This window comes from Thamnophis elegans, chromosome 7 (genome assembly GCF_009769535.1).
Source record: "Thamnophis elegans isolate rThaEle1 chromosome 7, rThaEle1.pri, whole genome shotgun sequence".
NCBI classification, from domain to species: Eukaryota; Metazoa; Chordata; class Lepidosauria; order Squamata; family Colubridae; genus Thamnophis; species Thamnophis elegans.
In genome coordinates this window covers 58,308,338-58,325,965 of record NC_045547.1, presented here as the reverse complement: position 1 = coordinate 58,325,965, position 17,628 = coordinate 58,308,338, and the positions used below count along the sequence as shown (strand labels likewise).

Here is a 17,628-nt window from a genome sequence, read left to right as displayed (position 1 = left end):
AACTGGTTCCAACTAGTGTTGTAGTTTAGAGCAGTGGTCCCCAACCTTTTTATCGCCGCGGACCAGTCAGCCTGTGATAATTTTACCGTGGCCCGCTGAGCGCGCGCAGGGGTGGGGGTGGGGGTGTAAAAAAACTCCCAGCCCGGAGTACCCCTTTAAGTAATCCATATTTCAGTAAACTGATCTACCGTCAGGCTGTTGCTTGTAAACTGGACTAACTATTTCTAGTTAATTTCTAACTATTTGAATGGAAGATTATATGCTTATAGTTTCTATTCTTTTGTTAACACACAACCACATTTTTATTCTTCTACAGACACCATTTTTAATTACCAGGATAGTACACCAATGACAGCACCATGATCAGAAAATGTTAAATGTTGCATTATTTTCAATATGTATTTGTAAATATATGCCAAATAGATTGCAATCACTTTCTGGACTTCCTTTAAATTTGCAGGTAAATGCTGCAATAGATATATAGCTCCCATCAGATTGATGATCACCCAAAAATGTTATTCATTGAATTCACTGTGAATCCTTTCTTAGTAAGTGCATTCAAGCCAGCCTACTACTAGCTGGTAGCCTCTCTGTCCATTCACCAAATTATCTGGGACAAGGGTGTCAGAGTGACATCGAAAATGTCAAGGTAATAGCCATGACTATGAAATTAAAAGCCTATTTATTCTTTTATTTGCATCACATAAAAACCAAGATGGTTCCCATCTTGAATTTTTCTAAATACATCCTACATACAACCATGATGCAGGAGTTTTCATTCAGCAAGAAAAAGGAACCGGTGACTTGAGCCAAGTCAACATCTGGAAATCTTATCACAGTCATATCCAACCTAGCTTATTTTTTGAGATCACCTCAAGGCGAGCTGGAGTGGGACGCGCTGCGCCACGAGTTGGAGAGCTTGGAGAGGCTGAGCGCGCAACTTGGAGAGCTGCGTCTCCGCCGCCTGGAGCCCGAGCTGGCCCGGCGGCGGCAGCAGCTGGAGGGGCTGTGGGCCGACTGCGCCGCTCTGGAGGCGCTGCTGGAGCAGCTCCTGGCCGAGCACGAAGGGCTGCAGGAAGCGCGCAAGCAGCGGCCAGCCGCGCTGCTGTCTGCCCCGCGCGTCCTCCGGGCCGGGCGCTCCGAGAAGCGGCAGCTGGCCTCCGACTACGCGCTGGTGGTGAGCTGGAGCTGCGCGCAGAGCCTGGAGCGATACGAGGCCGAGTTGCGGGCGATGCAGGAGCTGGAAGGGGGCCGCCTGGGCCAAGAGGACCTGCGCAAGCTGCGCGCGCAGAACCAGGAGAGCCGCCGGCGCCTCGAGGAGCTGTGGCGCCGCTGCCGGGAGCTTTGCGCGCTGGGCGAGCGGCTGGAAGAGGAGCGGCTGGCGCAGCAGGAGAGCCACGGCGCCCAGCTGCAGGGATCATGGCCCCCGGCCGCTGCGCGGCCCGGTGCCAGGTACTCCGCGGCCCGGCACCGGTCCGCGGACCGGGGGTTGGGGACCACTGGTTTAGAGTATAGGTCTGCATTCATGGTGTTAACTAGAATATATGTCTGTATACAAGCTGGGTAGTTAGATCAATTTAATAATATTATTTTATTAATCAAAATTATTGTATTAAGGCCTCTGTGTAAGTAAATAATGTTCTGCACCAGTGACGTGCAGTGAGGTTTATGGCTGGTGAGCCACTGAAACAGGGGTTTCAAATTTTTTTAGACTTATGGACTTCAACTCCCAGAATTCCACAGCCAGGAATGCTCAGTTCCGATTTAAAGCGACAGCATTTTTTCTCCTTTGCGAAATAAGTTTTCCTTCATTCTTTTTCTTCTCCCTCCCCCTCCTTACTCCCTCTCTCCCTCCCTCCCCCCTCTCTCAAACAGACACACGCACACAGAGAAGTTGGATCCCTCTCTCTCTCACTCACTCTCAAACAAACACAAACCCACAAGTTGGATTGGATATATTTTCCAATGGCTTGAAAGCAGCTCCTCTGCCATACCACCCCCCATTCCCCTGCTGCCTTCCAATCCAAGCCTTTGATTGCAGGTGGAGCTACGTTGCCTTTTCAAACTTGTAATCAGTCAAGCTGGGCTTATATACTTTTATCCAGCTGTGTGTGTGTGTGTGTGTGTGTGTGTGTGTGTGTGTTTGAAAAGGCAACGTGGCTCTGCATGCAATCAAACTTTTTGAATTCCTCCCCCCACCCCACACACGGACGTTTTCCAGTTGTTTCAGAGAGGATTTCAACTCTGCTCTTGCCTGCCACCATGAAAAGAAAAAATAAAATAAAACGAAAAAGGCATGAGCTCTGAGATCAGACTGAGCTAGCTGCTCCCGGAGCCTCTAAAAAGCCTTAAAAAACATCCTCTACAGGAGGCAGGAGGACGACGTGCCTCATCTACATAAGGAATTTTTCGGCTTTTAACCCTTGCTTAGCTCTGCTCGAGTGATCATAAAGTCAGACTAAATGAGGCACCTCATTCTCCTGCCGCCCCGTGTAGAGGGCACTTTTTAGAGGCTTTTTTACAGTTAAGCACTAAGCAGAGTCATCCACTTTGACTCTGGCAGCAACTACCTCAGCCTTTTTCCTTTTACATTTTTTTTCTTTTCATGATGACAGTGGTGAGGCTCTGCCTCCCCTGCCTTCCCTGACTGCATGTCCCTATTCTGCACAATACAAAAATACTGTCTTTTATTTATTGTGGATCTGGTTTAAAGCAGTCAAGTCTTCTACTTCTGCAATTTTAAGAGATGTGGACATGCTGGGTAGGGAGTTCTAGGATACCTCTTAAAATTTGTGAAATACCAATATAAAATTCATACACTATAAAATAGGGAATAAAACTTAATTTCATATACGTTGCCCATTTTGGTTTCTCTTGCGTTCAACTTTCCCTTAATACAGCTTTCCTTTTAAATGTGTGTTTATCTAATAGAAAAAAAATATTTGTATCCTGTGTGATCCTTGGTACTCCCTGAGTACCAACAATTTGGTTGTTTCTTTGCAGATATTTCATTACCAATTAGGTAACATAATCAGTGCAATATGTTTATCCATCCACCTATCCTTGAATTAGGGGATTAAGGAAATCTGCAGGGTCTTCCATTGCCACCACCTATCTTCCCTCTATTGCCTGTATCAAGTCATCCCTACTTGTATGTTTATCCAGTTAAACAAAGAAGTGTTCACCATTTCATTTTATTTTAATAACAAATGCTGCAAAGCTACATTTCTTGTACTCCCCTCCCTATATATTGTAAGCCGCCCTGAGTCCCCTCACGGCCTATAAATAATAAAACCATAAAAATAATAAAACCATTTAGCGCATGAGCAGAAAATCACGTCTGCAGCTGTGATATATTGTGAACTTACCACACTGAAGTTTTTGCCTATTTTTGGGACTGTTACCAACATCTTTGGAGAGAATGCTGAATTCAGATTTATCCCTTGAGCTGTAATTGTACTTCCACCGCTGATGAAATAAAAATATTGAAATAATATTGTAAATATTACTCCAGAAAACCGATTGGTATTTTATTTCAATAAGTATGCATGCATAAGTATGCAGTTACAGGATGAAACTAATTTTGCAAAAAGATGATTACAACACCTGAACCTTTCTTTCTTTTCCTTTTTTGAGTTTTTTTTTCCTGAATCTCCTATCAAAAAAAATGGCTTAATATGTAGTAATTATTTTTATAAGCTTGGAAACATGCACATTAAACAAAGACTAGTAGTTTAACATAGTCCTGGATGGATCTTAGGTTCATTATTGACCCAAGCCCCAACAGCTTTCACCAATTTTGTAAAAATAACAACAAACTGATTAGTAACGTGAAAGATTTTAGAAAGACCTCAACCATATTTCCCACCAAAAGGCAATCTAAACAACAGAACTTAAAGATCCTGCAGTTTGTTGACCAAAGTGTAATAAGCAGAGTGGCAAAGAAAAAATAACAAACAATGTTTCATTTCAAGGAATCAGAGCAAACAGAATTCTATTTACAGCAACAAATACAATTCTTAGATCAAGAATTCTAAGCTTAATACTATTCTTCTCTCATGAGAGGAACAAGCTGTATAAATCAGTATGCATTAAATTTATTATGTTTTGTACAATTGTTTGATAATGCAATAACAATTTTAGAGGATGCTTCTGGAATACTATAGTGCTACCATACACTGGTATTTTTTGGGTGGGGACAATCTGAAAAGAGTTTAAATGTTCAAGATGTCAACTGTTTTTCTAAAAGATACTGGAACAGTCGCTAAGCAATTTTTCCTTGTCACAATGCCCCAAAATCTTCCTTTTTTCTCTGAGCCTTTCTCCATTTGTGCTTAACTGGAACAGAAAGATACCCCACTGTTCTGACCCCCACCTTGCCTGTTCAAAAACTATAGCCAGACAGAATGTTCAAAGGAATATTTTTATCAGTCCTGGCTCTTGCTGGCTGCGAGCCCAAAATAAACACAGATAAATGCTTTGGCAACAGGTTAGGCAGCAAATGCAAAAAAAAACCCTCTTACAGCAAACCACTTTTCCAAGTTGATTTCTCTGAATCATGAACACGAACGGGGAACGTTGACTAGAACAGAAACAGAATGGAATGGAACGAACGTTGACTTCTGCAACTAGGGCGTGGCACCATCAGTCTTTTATCCACAGGAGAAGATCCTAATGAGCCACAGCTGCTCATTATCCCCTCCTGTGAGTCGGTCAGCCCTGCATCCCGAAACAACTCACAGGAGGTTTCTGCTGAGTCACAACACCCCACCAACAATTGTTTCTATGAGATTCTTATAAGGAAGTTTGGTGTGGTAGTCAAGTTAGTGACTAAGAGATTGTGAGTTCAAAGTTTCCCTTAGGTATGAAAGCTAGCTGGGTGATTTTGGGCCAATCACTCTCCCTCTGTCCAGTCCCCCCCCCCATTCCAACACTGGCCAAGGATCACTTCAGAGATTCAGCATTGCGATTCATTATCTTGGCGGAAAGTCCAAAATAAGGGTGATGATATATATATATATATATATATATATATATATATATATATATATATATATATATATATATATATATATATATATGTTATATTTATGCTGATAAATAAATAAAGGGAGACTAGTATAGATCTGTCTGGATGGGTTTCTGTCTGGATGGTCTCTTGTGGCGAGCCTAATGACAGAGAGTGGAAGTGTGACCTTCCTCCCATACTTGGGCATACCAGGGGTTGTGACTTTAAAGTATATATATATATATATATATATATATATATATATATATATATATATATGTGTGTGTGTGTGTGTGTGTGTGTGTGTGTGTGTGTGTGTGTGCACAAATACAACATATATATATATACACACACATACATACATACATACATATATATATATACATATACACATATATACATACATACATACATACATACACACACACACATATACACATATAGTCTGCATCGTCACCCTTATTTTGGACTTTCCTCCAAGATAATGAATGGCACTGCTCAATCTCTGAAGTGATCCTTGGCCAGTGTTGGAATGTATGTATGTATGTATGTATGTATGTATGTACGTACGTACCTACCTACCTACCTACATACATACATACCAGGGACATGCAGTCACTAGAGGCAGGGGAGGCGGGGCCTCACCAGTCCCCTGAGGGAAAGGAAAGAATTTTAAAGAATTTTTTTAAAATAATTAAAGCCAGGATAGTTGCTACCAGATTTCAAGTCACAGTGGCTTGGTGTCTGCTCTCAGTGTTAACTATAGGAGGAGGCGAGAGAACTCGGGGCCTCCTTTGCGTAAGAAAATTTTTGCCTTTTAAAAGTTAAGAAAGGGTTAAAAAGCAAAAACATTTGTATGCAAAGGAGGCACTGATTCTCCCGCCTCCTGATCTGGGAGCAGCGAATCATGCCTGTGCAAGGGCACTTGAGCGACTGCGCAATCTAGCAGTTTCCATCGAGAGTGATTCTGGAGAGGTTGCTCTGGGCCACCAGCCGCTGTTTCTTCAGCAGCAATTTCTTCTCTGCCCAGCATTTTCTACTGGGCAGACCTGAATCTTGGCAGCTCCCGCAATGCCGCGGGAGCTGCCAAGCACCGACATTCCCACTGCCCTGGCCTGCAGCCAGTCCAGCACCAAGTGGGGAGGATGAGGAGAAGAGTGGTGAGTCCTTGTACCGGCCAGCCGGCTAGGCGGGGAGCAGGTTGGTCAGGGGGTGGGTGGGATAGCTGGTTGGGGAGGGGGGATCATGGCGGCTCAGGTGGCCCCCGCCGCTGCCGACAGCAGCTTGGGTGTCCCGGCTCCATCCAAGCTGCTTCTCACCGCCGTCGTGCTCCACTGCCTTGCCCCCCACCCCGCCTCCTCCGACGAACAATCCTGCTGCTCCGGCCTGCAGCCAGCCCAGCACTGAGCGGGGAGGAGGAGGAGGAGAGCGGTGAGTTCTTGTGCTGGCCGGCCGGCCAGGCGTGGAGCAAGTCGGGCAGGGGGGTGGGCTGGCTGGCTGGGGAGGGGGCCACCTGAGCAGCCATGATCCCCCTCCCCAGCCACCCAGCCCACCCCCCCTGCCCTGCTTATGTGGGGGGGCAAGGCGGTGGAGCACGACGGCAAGCAGCTGGCGGTGGGGGCCACCTGAGCGGCAATGATCCCAGCTCTGCTGCTCCTCGGCGGCATACTTTTGGAATGTCCTTTTAGAATGTCAGCGGGGACGGAGGAGGCAGGGGGGTGAGGCGGCAGAGCGCAGCAGCGGCGAGAAGCAACACCCCTGCTGCTGTGTCCGACAGGCGTCTCGCATTTATGTCCACCATACATAGCGCTCTTGCCTCACCAACGGTAACCCTCACCGCACGTCACTGATACATACATACATATATATACACATACATGCATACATACATACACAATACTTATGACAAGCTGTGAGTGCACACACAGGATTGTTGTCTGTGTGCATAAATATGTTGAATTTTAATGAGGGAGACCAATGTTCAAGTTTCCATTCAACCACAGTGATATGGGCTGATCATTCTTTCTCCAATCTTTGGTTCAAGACTGGTGTTCATTGACAAAAAATACACTTTCACAGAAAAGACAGAATAAAATACTAAAACATCCTCATTTTGCCATTAAAATATCTTAACTCTACATATAATACAAATATACAAGCCGATTCCATTCTTGTAAAAAAACACTTTTCTATTAATATTTTTCTACCTTAAGAAATTTCCATTAAGCTCCTGTTAATGCTTAGAAAAAAGACTGGGTACTGGGGCAGCCCAAGTTGCCAAAATGACCCAAAAGCAGTCTACCTTCACACCTTGGAAAGTGGGTAGCTACCATCTTGATTTTTAAAAAAATCTTTCACCCTTGTGGATGTCCCTAAAAGGAACCTAAATATCATTAAGCGAGTGGAAATATTTTGCCCATACAAATTTTCTAAAAAAGACATTTCCTTCTGTGTGTAATTAATAAAGATATTCTTTAAGCATGAATAAAGAATAAAAATTGTTTTTGCAGTTTATTTGTAGTATTTTACTCTCATTATTTTTTTCATTATTATTTATACATCAATGTTAAAATTCCACTCACCTAAGGAAAGATTTTACTGGATAAATTTTAGAAACAGCAGGGTCTTCTCTGTAGGTAAAATGACCTGCTGACCGACTGGCCGAATCAATTTTCATTTCAACAAGGCATTCCAATGTTTCTCTTTGAAAAGGACTGTAACATTCTATGGTATTAGCAGTCACACTGTAAGAAAAAAAAATAAAGAATTAAAACAATTCTAACTATAATTAGGTTCACATTTTCAAAAACAGTCTGAATCAGTATGAAATGTTACTCATTATGAAAATCCTCAAGTTCTATGATTAAGCTATAATTTCTAGTTCAAATATAATAGAACTTAACTGTGGCTCAACCAACTCTGTCCATTTATTTTTAGTATTTGAAAAAAATAATATGCAGATTATACATTAAAGTAAAAAAACTTTAGTTTTCATTACTATGGATTTATTATGCAAAAATTGATACCTCTAAGGCAGATACCTGTGGTTTATAAAACTGCCAATTACACTGTATTAGCATACAAACTAGAAACTAAAGTACAAAAAAACCCTGCAAGGCTCTGGTGTCAGAAACACTAAAAAACAATAAACATCCCTCAGTTGTCTAGTTACTGGCAACTAAAATTCTAACATTTTCTATTACTACATTAACATGATAAAGAAATGAATCCAACATGGAAAGGATGGAATGGAAAGGATGGAAAACTCAGATACAAAGTAGGAGCTATAAGAAACATACCCAAGACTCATAAAGGACTCAAATGCCTATACACCAACATTCAAAGTTTAAGGAAATATGATATAGTTGCCATTACTAAAACAAGGTGGGATGAACTCATGACTGGAATGTACAGGTATTCTCAACTTACAACCACAACTGACCCCAAAATTTATGTTGTTAAGTAAAACATTTCTTAAGTGAGTTTGGCCCATTTTTATGACCTTTCTTGCCACAGTTGTTAGGTAAATCACTATAGTTGTTAAATTAGTCAAACTGTTGTTGAGTGAATCTTGCTTCCCATTGACTTTGCTTGTTAGAAGGTTGCAAAAGGGGATTATGTGACTCCAGGACATTGTAACCCTCATAAATATGAGTCAATTACCAAGGGCCTGAATTTTGATCACATGACCATGGGGATGCTACAAACATCGTAAGTATGAAAACTGTTCATAAGTCCCTTTTTTCAGTGCCGTTGTAACTTTGAGAAGAAGTGATAGAGGGAGTTGAAGTTGCCAGAACTTTGGGCGAGAGTGACCATGTCACACTGGAATTCAATATAATGCAAGCACAAGCAATAGAATATAATCCAGCCAGTGTCTTAAACTTCAAAAGAGCTAATTTTAACAAACTCAGAGAGATCCTAAGAAAAAATACATGGATGAAAATCCTAAAGGGGAAAACAACTAAAGAAGCATGGGAAACTCTAAAACCCTGTCTAGCACAATACCACTGAAAACGAAAAACAAGAAATCCAAGAAGAAACCAGACTGGTTGCACAAAAATCTCTCTGATAAACTGAAAGACAAAAAGGACAAGTACAAAAAATGGAAAAAGGCAGAGGATCAGCAGATAGTCTGAATCTGCAAAGATGAAATTAGGAAAGCGAAGGCTCAGAATGAAGAAAGACTTGTAACAAAAGTCAAAGATAATAAAAAGAGTTTCTTTCAACATATAAATAACAAGAAAAAAAGTCAAGAAAGCAGTTGGTCCAGGTTAGGTCAAATCTGGCTCAAAAACAGTAACTGTAAGAGTTCTAGGGGACAATCACTTAAACAAGAGCCAGCAGTGTGCATCAGCAGTCAAAAAATGTAATACAATTTTAGGTTGTATAAGCAGAGGCACGTGAAGTATTAGTACCATTATATAAAGCCTTAATAAAGCCACACTTGGAATACTGCATCCAGTTTTCATCACATTACAAAAAAGATGTTGGCTTTGGAAAAAGGACAAAGAAGGGCAAGTAAGATGGTTAAAGACCTGGAGACAAAACCATATGATAGTTGCATATGGTTGCAGGATTTGGGTTTGGCTAGTCTAGAGAAACTAGAGGGGCCATGATAGTAGTACAGCAATAGCAATAGCACTTAGACTACTACTTCACAGTATTTTACAGCCCTCTCTAAGCAGTTTACAGAGTCAGCATATTGCTTCCAACAATCTGGGTCCTCATTTCACTGACCTCAAAAGGTTGGAATGCTAAACAATCTTGAGCCAGTGAGAATCAAACTGCTTCCAGTACTGCATTCTAACCACTGTGCCACCATGGCTCATATTCAAGTATTTGAAAGGATGCTACAAAGAGGAGGGGGTCAATTGCTCTACTTGTTCTGTGGCTGCTTGCAGCCAGATGCCATAAGGTATTAGTATTTAGTATTTAATAATTTATAGGCCGCCCAATCCCGAAGGATTTATTTATTTAAAAAAAAATAAAGAATTAAAAAGACAGAGAAAAACAGATTAAAAACCACATCATGCACTCAATCTGGTCGGGGCTGGACCTCAGTTATGAGGTCAACAGCCACAGGCCTGCCAGAATAGCCAGGTTTTGATAGCCTTTCGGAAGGCCATGAGAGTGGGCAGGGCCCAGATCTCTAGGGGTAGTTCATTCCACAGGGTTGGAGCAGCTACAGAGAAGGCCCTCCCCCGGGGAGCCGCCAGCCAACATTGTCTGGTTGACGGCACCTGGAGAAGGCCCACCCTGTGCGATCTTATCGGCCGTTGGGAGGTATGCGGCAGAAGACGGTCTCGCAGATATCCGGGTCCTTGGCCATGTAGGGCTTTAAAGGTAAAAACCAGCACCTTGAATCACGTTTGGAGACCGATAGGAAGCCAGTGCAGCTCGCGGAGGGTAGGTGTAACATGGGTGTATCTTGGTACACCCAGTATCGCTCGTGCGGCTGCATTCTGGACCAGTTGTAGTCTCTGAACACTTTTCAGGGGCAGCCCCATGTAGAGCGCGTTACAGTAGTCAAGTCTTGAGGTGATGAGGGTGCGAGTGACCGTTTGAAGTGTCTCCCGATCCAAATAGGGCTGCAACTGGTACACCAGGCGAACCTGGGCAAAGCCCCCCCTGGTCACAGCCAATAAGTGATGTTCTAATGTCAGCTGTGGATCCAGGAGGACTCCCAAGTTGCAGACCCTCTCTGAGGGGTGTAAATCTTCACCCCCCAAGCTTAGGGATGGACTATCTGGGCGGTCCTTGGGGGGCAACATCCACAGCCACTCGGTCTTGTCAGGATTGAGTGCAAGTTTGTTCACTCCCATCCAGACCCTGACAGCTTCCAGGCACTGGCACATCACTTCCACCGCTATGCTGAGCTGGCACAGGACGGAGAGATACAGCTGTGTATCTCTGCGTATTGATGGTATTTAATTCCGTGCCGACGAATGATCTCCGCTCGTGGCAGAATGCCATGTGGCTTGTTGCGCTGGTGACATTGCTTGCAGCAGGATGTCATATGCCATGCAACAATAGTGCCGCCACCTGTGTGTGCAACAGCAAACATGCCATGTGGCCTCCTATATACAGTGTTTCCCTGAAAATATGACTTATCCGGAAAAGGAGTTCTAGCCTGATTTTCATGCCTGTGCCTAATACACCAAAGCTAAGCTCTAGTTAAGCCTCACCCACTGTTTGCTTTTACAAGGTTGGGTGAGGCACATGAGCAAAAATCAAGCTAGGGCAGAGATGGCTGCCCCACCTACCCTGCACCTACTTACATTAGGACTGCCGCAGCCAGGCCTCCCATACCTCAACACCTCTCACGCCACTGCCCAACTTCATCTGTGTTGTCCATTGCACTGGTGCCACTACTCAGATGCCATGTGCCACTGATGCTGCCACTCACATGTGCAATGGCATGACGTGCCATGCAGCCTCCTGTTGCGAGCAGTGCCTCTCTGGCACGACAAGCCACATGGTGTCTGGCTGCAATCGCAGAAGAAGTCAGGCAGTGGTGCGACAGGTGTTGGGACATAGGAAGCCTGGCTGCAGTGGTCCTAAGATTAGCGACTAAGACAGGGTGTCTGACAGGGTGTCTTCATTGAGGGCTGCATCAGGGTTGTACTTGACCTTGGGGGGCTGGGGTGGGTTTGGCCAGGGTGGGCATGGCCATCTTGAAGTCACTTGTGTCGGGGGGGGGGCTGTGATGGCCTGACCACTCAGCCAGTGAAAACAAGCTCCCAAGCTCAGTTTTCAGCTGCAGCAGCCTCCTGCAACCTCTGCCAGCAAAAACGAAGCTGAAGAGGGCCGTATGCAGCCCTCCTGAGCTCCATTTTCTCTGGCAGAGGCAGTGCTGGTTGGTCCTTTGCTGTTTCCAGGGTAGCCCCATGAGCCAGCTCTGGGCCCCGGGCCTTAAGTGTGACATCCCTGGACTTAAACATCCCCAAAAATAAGACCTGGTGCTTATTTTGGGGCCCAAAAGAAAATAAGACTAGGTCTTATTTTCAGGGAAACACATGTATATAGTAAGTGTATATGTGTGTTATGTACATGTATGGATAGATATATAATTTCGTTTGGAAGCAGGCAACAGAATTTCATTTTTAATTTGTGCTAGTGTGCTTACAGTAAAAAGAAATGTCAATAAAGCTTATTTAATCTAATCTTAACATCTTTGCAGTATGTTGGTTTCTGTCATCCACATTTAGACTTTTGTCTATATTTGGTCTTGTTAATTTTACCCTGGGAAAGAATATTGTTTAAGACAGAAAGAAAAAAAATGATATTGTTAACATTTTAAGATTGCCTTAAGTGTCACAAAATGAATAATCTATAATAGTTTAACTTCAATACCATAGTAATATGAACAGTCTGCCCACTTATTATAACCAGAAGAAAATAGGAAAGGTGAAAAGAAGTTTGGTGATTGCTGAATTTATTATTCAAGGTGTGTAATACACTAAACATAGTTTTTGTTTTCCTTCTTGTTTAATTCCTTGGAAGAATCAGATTACAAAAGAAATTGGCAACTCTTTCCATAGCTCGATGTGGAAATTTGTAGTCCAGCATATCATGTGGGCATCAGTGTGTGTGTGTGTGTGTGTGTGTGTGTGTGTGTGTGCGCGCGTATGCTTTGCTGCAGGATGGAAAGAAACAACTGCGGAAACTGAAGAGGGCTGCTGAAGTTCCATAGAGAAGTGATCAGGCAGTGTCAGGCAAACCCTTGTTAAAACCCAATTTTAACAGTTGCTTAGTGTGCTTTACTTTTGAAACACTGGATGTGTTGTAGGTTATAGGGAAGCCAGAAAAAAAAGGAGATCCTCTGTCCCATCATCCCCGCTTTTCAATTCATCCTCCTTGAATGTTAAAAGGACATTTCTCCCCCTCCCCCTTCTTTCCTGCTTACTTATTTGGGAAAAAATTAATCTTTCCAATTAGGTGTTAGAATGACAGCCCTGCTTTGTTGGTTGCTAAGTCCCACACAGATTATAATAGATCCTTTCATTTTAAATCAAGGCTTGACTTTATAGTTTCTGCACTGCACCTCGGTTTAGGAATAGCTAGTCACATTCGCCTTCCTCTTACAAAACCTTCACTGGAAAATGCCATGACTGGAAAAGTTTGAAGAGACATAGGGAGAGTCAGGATAAAATATGTAGTCAAGGGATATGCAGTGATAGCTATAAAGAGGCTGCATTACTTTAAGTTTCCACCAAAGTGGCAGCAGAAGCACCATCAGTTGGCAATGTGAATGGAGATGAAGAGGACTCTTGTTTTTAGGAAGAAGCTGTTCCCTCAGAAAAAGTGGTGGGGGTGAAGGTACCGAATGCTTACCTAGTCAACCGATTCCATTATGTTATGAACCCAGAGACTGAGGGTTAGGAGGGAGATGTTTCTCTTTCCTGATGGTGATGATGACCCAGAAAAACCAACAACTCATTCACCATTTCTAAAGCAAATATACTGTAATTTCAAAAACAGTGTTGGAGGACTATTTCCAATCTGACCCAATAGTCCTAGGCCCGGGATGGTGAACGTATGGCACATGTGCCAGAGGTGGCATGCAAGCCCTCTCTGTGGGCATGTGAGTTTTTGCGCCAGTTAAGCTCTGCCTTGCATGCACGCATGCCTCCTGCCAGCCAGCGGATCTTTTGGTCTCTGCCGTGCAGGTGCAGGGTGCGTACGGGGGGGGGGGGGGGCTCATGCATGCATGGGTGTGGGGCCCGTGCGGGGGGCCCACATGCACATGTAGGGGACTGGGGTGCATGCAGAGGGTGCACACATTCAAGGGGCAGGGCAAATGCAAGAAGCCATGCACGCATTGCATTTTGGGGGTTTGGGTGTGCGCACATTCGCGCATGCATGCGCTTTGGGCACTCAGCCTGGAAAAGGTTAGCCATCACTGTTCTAGCTAAAATGCACAAGTAGTTAATCTTTATCTAAGTTTATCTAAGTAGATAAAGGACTGAATGTTTTTTGATGCAGAAAAGCGTAGACATATTTAGACACCGTGCAACTGTCTTTTCCACTACTGGCAGAAAAAGGCAAACTTTGCTGAGTGCCAGCAGCAAAACATCTGCTCTAAAAGACAGCAGGGCTCTTTGCAGCACATGAAGCAACCCTAAGTGGGCAAATAGCGAGGTAATTAAAAATAATCAATTGTGCAAGTTATTGAACAAATTATGGCTTTGAACCACTAGCCCTTCAGCACAGTGGCAAATGATGATATTTAGCATTTTGTCCTATTGTTTGTCCTTGATTAAAGAACTTCTCAGCAGGAAAATGATACTCCTTTTAGTTCATCTACCCAGGAGAAAAGTTCATTAGACTTATCTGGTTGAGTTTGGGTAGAGCCTGATCTCTAACCCCTTCTTCAATAAAAATTAATACTGTCATTACAGGCACAGTAATTGCTGCCAAACCTTTTGGAAATAGATTTTCATTATTGGGTATTGACTGTGATGTGGTGAGAAATATTAAGTACTAGGTATCAGGCCTATCCTGAAGTTTGATTCCTCATCTGAGGCTCAAGTGGCTGCTTGACCAGAGTAAAACCCCAATTCAAACTCAAGAGGTATATGGCATTTCCAATCCTTTGCCAAGGAGAAGAAAAACATCTTTTGTTACTTTTACAGAGTACTGTAATTGGAGCATTTTGCATTCCCTGAAGAAGTCAGAGAAAGCCAGAAAACATATATAATCTATTAAGAGCAGTCAATGTTCAGTTCTAGTTAGATCTCACAATGGCTTCTGTACTATATCTATGCCTCCGCAGTATATAGCAGTGATGGCTAACCTTTTTCGGATTGTGTGCCAAAAGCGGGGGGAGTGCAGGGGGGGTCGTGCACGGGTGTGTCCACACCCATAATGCTATGTATGCAACCCCCACCCACCCTCCCCTCACTTTTGGCCCACAATGGACCCATTTTTCGCCCTCCACAGGCTCCAGAGACTTTCTAGGAGCCTGGAGAGGGCAAAAACACCCTCCCCTCCCCTATATACTATGTATATAGTTATATTCTCGATGGTCTATGAAAGTATTTTAACTGCATTTTGATTAAACAGCATGTGCTGCAGAAACCCAAAAATCAGCTGGCCGTAAGGGGCGTGTGTGCATATGTGGTGGAGCTCAGCTGGGGCGACTGCTCGTGTGCCAGCAGAGAGGCCTCTGTGTGCCACCTGTGGCATGCGTGCTATAGATTTGCCATCACGGTTCTAGGTTTTCCCTTCCTCCTTTCCAAGCCAGCAGCTATTTAGACTGATTTAACAGTTTTTTCAAACTGAGAATCACTGATTCTCACTGATTCTGATTTATTCCAAAAGAGATGTTTTGTTTTGAAGATAAATATATATATTTCCCATTTGGTTTAGAGCTCCAGGTTTACAATTTATTTTAAAAAAATAAAAATCAGCCCCATTATACCTGGTTAGGCTGCACTGCTTTTTGCAGATAGAAATTTCTTGTGAATTACCGCTGTTTAAATAATCCCCAGTTAATGTCAACAATGTTCCGCCAGATCTTGGACCATAGTTAGGAGAAATATGCCTTATTCTTGGATCCTGCATAGGGAACAAAGTTTCACTTGTTACTTAAACTATATACAAACATAGATACAGTGAAATAAAAGTAAAATAACAATCAAAATTAAATTATGTAATTATAAAATAATCTTTTACTTACCACATAAGAAAATGTATTGAAAGAGGTATTAGCTTGTCCATTTGAAACACTGCTTGAAACATTAAAACTTGTGTTCCTTACAGGGTCAAGCCTGCATTCCAATCTTCAATAAAAACAAATATATTACTAATAAAGAAGAATATTTGTAGCTCAGGGTTGACATGAAGGATCCTATGTGCTCTCTGAGCTTGCTTGTTTTCTTGCAAACCAGGGGTGAAATTCTCCCGGTTTGGGAGAATTCGGCTGAACCGGTAGGGAGGTTTGTCCTTGGTTCTGCAAAGTGATAGTAAAAGAAAAGCTTCCAAGAATTGCACGGCTCACACCTGTGAGCTGCGCAATCGTCGGAAGCTTTTTTTCCGAACTGGCAGGGGGAAAATGCTTTCAAAAGTGAAAAAAAAGTTGGAGACAATCACCCAGTCACATGACACCCCCCACCAAGCCATGCCCACAGAACCGGGAGGGGGATTAGATTTCACCACTACTGAACTAGACAATATCCTCAGTGGTAGTAAAGAATGCCGTTTGCTGTCAGTTTATATTCTAGTGGCTTGCCTGTCAGTGTTGATGGGGTGGTCTCAGAGATTCTTTGGTTGGACTGTTTGCTGTTGGTTCCTTTGGCAGCTTCTTGACTGGGGAATTGTTTACTTGATCAGATGGTTGATGTGATGTTAACTTAACTCCAAGGTTAACACAAAACAACAGTCAAGTGTTCTGACCCCCTCCTCCGTCCAGTAACGAATGCTGAGGCAAGTTTAAGTGGAACGTATTTTAATTAGCAAAACACCAAAACCTTGGTGGCTGGAAGCCAAGCAGAACAAACAGATAAGGACCTTGGCAGCAACTCAGACAAACTCAGGCAGCAATAAACACAGATAAGGCTTGGCAGCAATCCAGCCTGCCAAGCTCACAGAACTGTCCTCCGACATTCAATCCTGCGTTTACTTCTACAAAGAGGGCTGTGTGCACAAGTAGTCTTTTTATAGTTTGGAGAGGAACCTAATGACCACCATCTGAGTACAATCACTTCCTGTAATTGCATAATTGCTCCTGACGCCTAGTAGCTCTTCGATGGCGTGCATCCAGGAACAACTCACTGCTGGCTTCTGGATCACTCTCCCTTGTCTCTTCCCCACTGGTCTAAGGCTCAGGCGCCACCTGGTGGCCAACCAGTCTCTCTGCGCCTTGCTCGGAGTCAGAACCCTGTCCAGGGTCCTCCACATCCTCCAGACTCATAGAGCCCCTCGCTGTCGGAGTCTGGTGGCAGCTCCAACGGCTCCTGCTGGGCCACAACAGTCAAGTAAGCAATAGTCCAACCAAGAAGCTGCCAAAGAAGCCAAACAGCAAACAGTCCAACCAAAGAATCTCTGAGACCATCTCCATCAACATTGACAGCAAGCCACTAGAATATAAACTGACAGCAAATGGCATTCTTTACTAGCACTGATAATATTATCTAGTTTGGATAATGACGTCTGCAAGAAAACAAGCAAGCTCAGAGAGAACCAAGGATCCCTCACAAATATATTAAACATAACTAAACAAAAAAAAATCAGAACCTTGTAAGTAAATTGCAACATATATAAACAGACCAGCCAATGTGTGTGTGTTTTTTTAAACATTAAGAATATGACAAATCAGTAAAATAAAAATACCCTTGAACTTACAGGTGGTTCATAAATAATTGATGAGGTATAGCTTGATGATTGATTGATTGATAGAAATTATCAATAGAAATGTATTTATTTGTGACCATCTTTTTTAAAATAAACAATGATAGAGCAGTACAACAATTATTTAAAGTCTCAAAGAGTTTGTATGAAAAATATCTTCTACTGTATATATTCAAAGAGCACTATATAAAAAAGAGAAGGGATTAGTTACAGCTTTCTCCTTGAAAAGTAAATCCTTTCTTAAAATCATCCTTACACTCAATTAT

The 17,628-nt window shown here is 43.0% G+C and overlaps 1 protein-coding gene across 3 annotated transcripts in view; it reads right to left on the bottom strand.

The window, feature by feature from the left end:
* Positions 1-17,628, bottom strand: part of MET (MET proto-oncogene, receptor tyrosine kinase) — a 112,800-nt gene that overhangs the window by 32,140 nt on the left and 63,032 nt on the right. For all 3 annotated transcript variants that reach the window (XM_032221554.1, XM_032221553.1, XM_032221552.1), the window contains 4 exons: positions 15,693-15,795; positions 15,435-15,571; positions 7,591-7,752; positions 3,369-3,468 (listed from right to left, as the gene is read on the bottom strand). In XM_032221554.1, the coding sequence (XP_032077445.1) occupies positions 3,369-3,468; positions 7,591-7,752; positions 15,435-15,571; positions 15,693-15,795 (502 nt within the window). The remainder of the gene's footprint in view (positions 1-3,368; positions 3,469-7,590; positions 7,753-15,434; positions 15,572-15,692; positions 15,796-17,628) is intronic.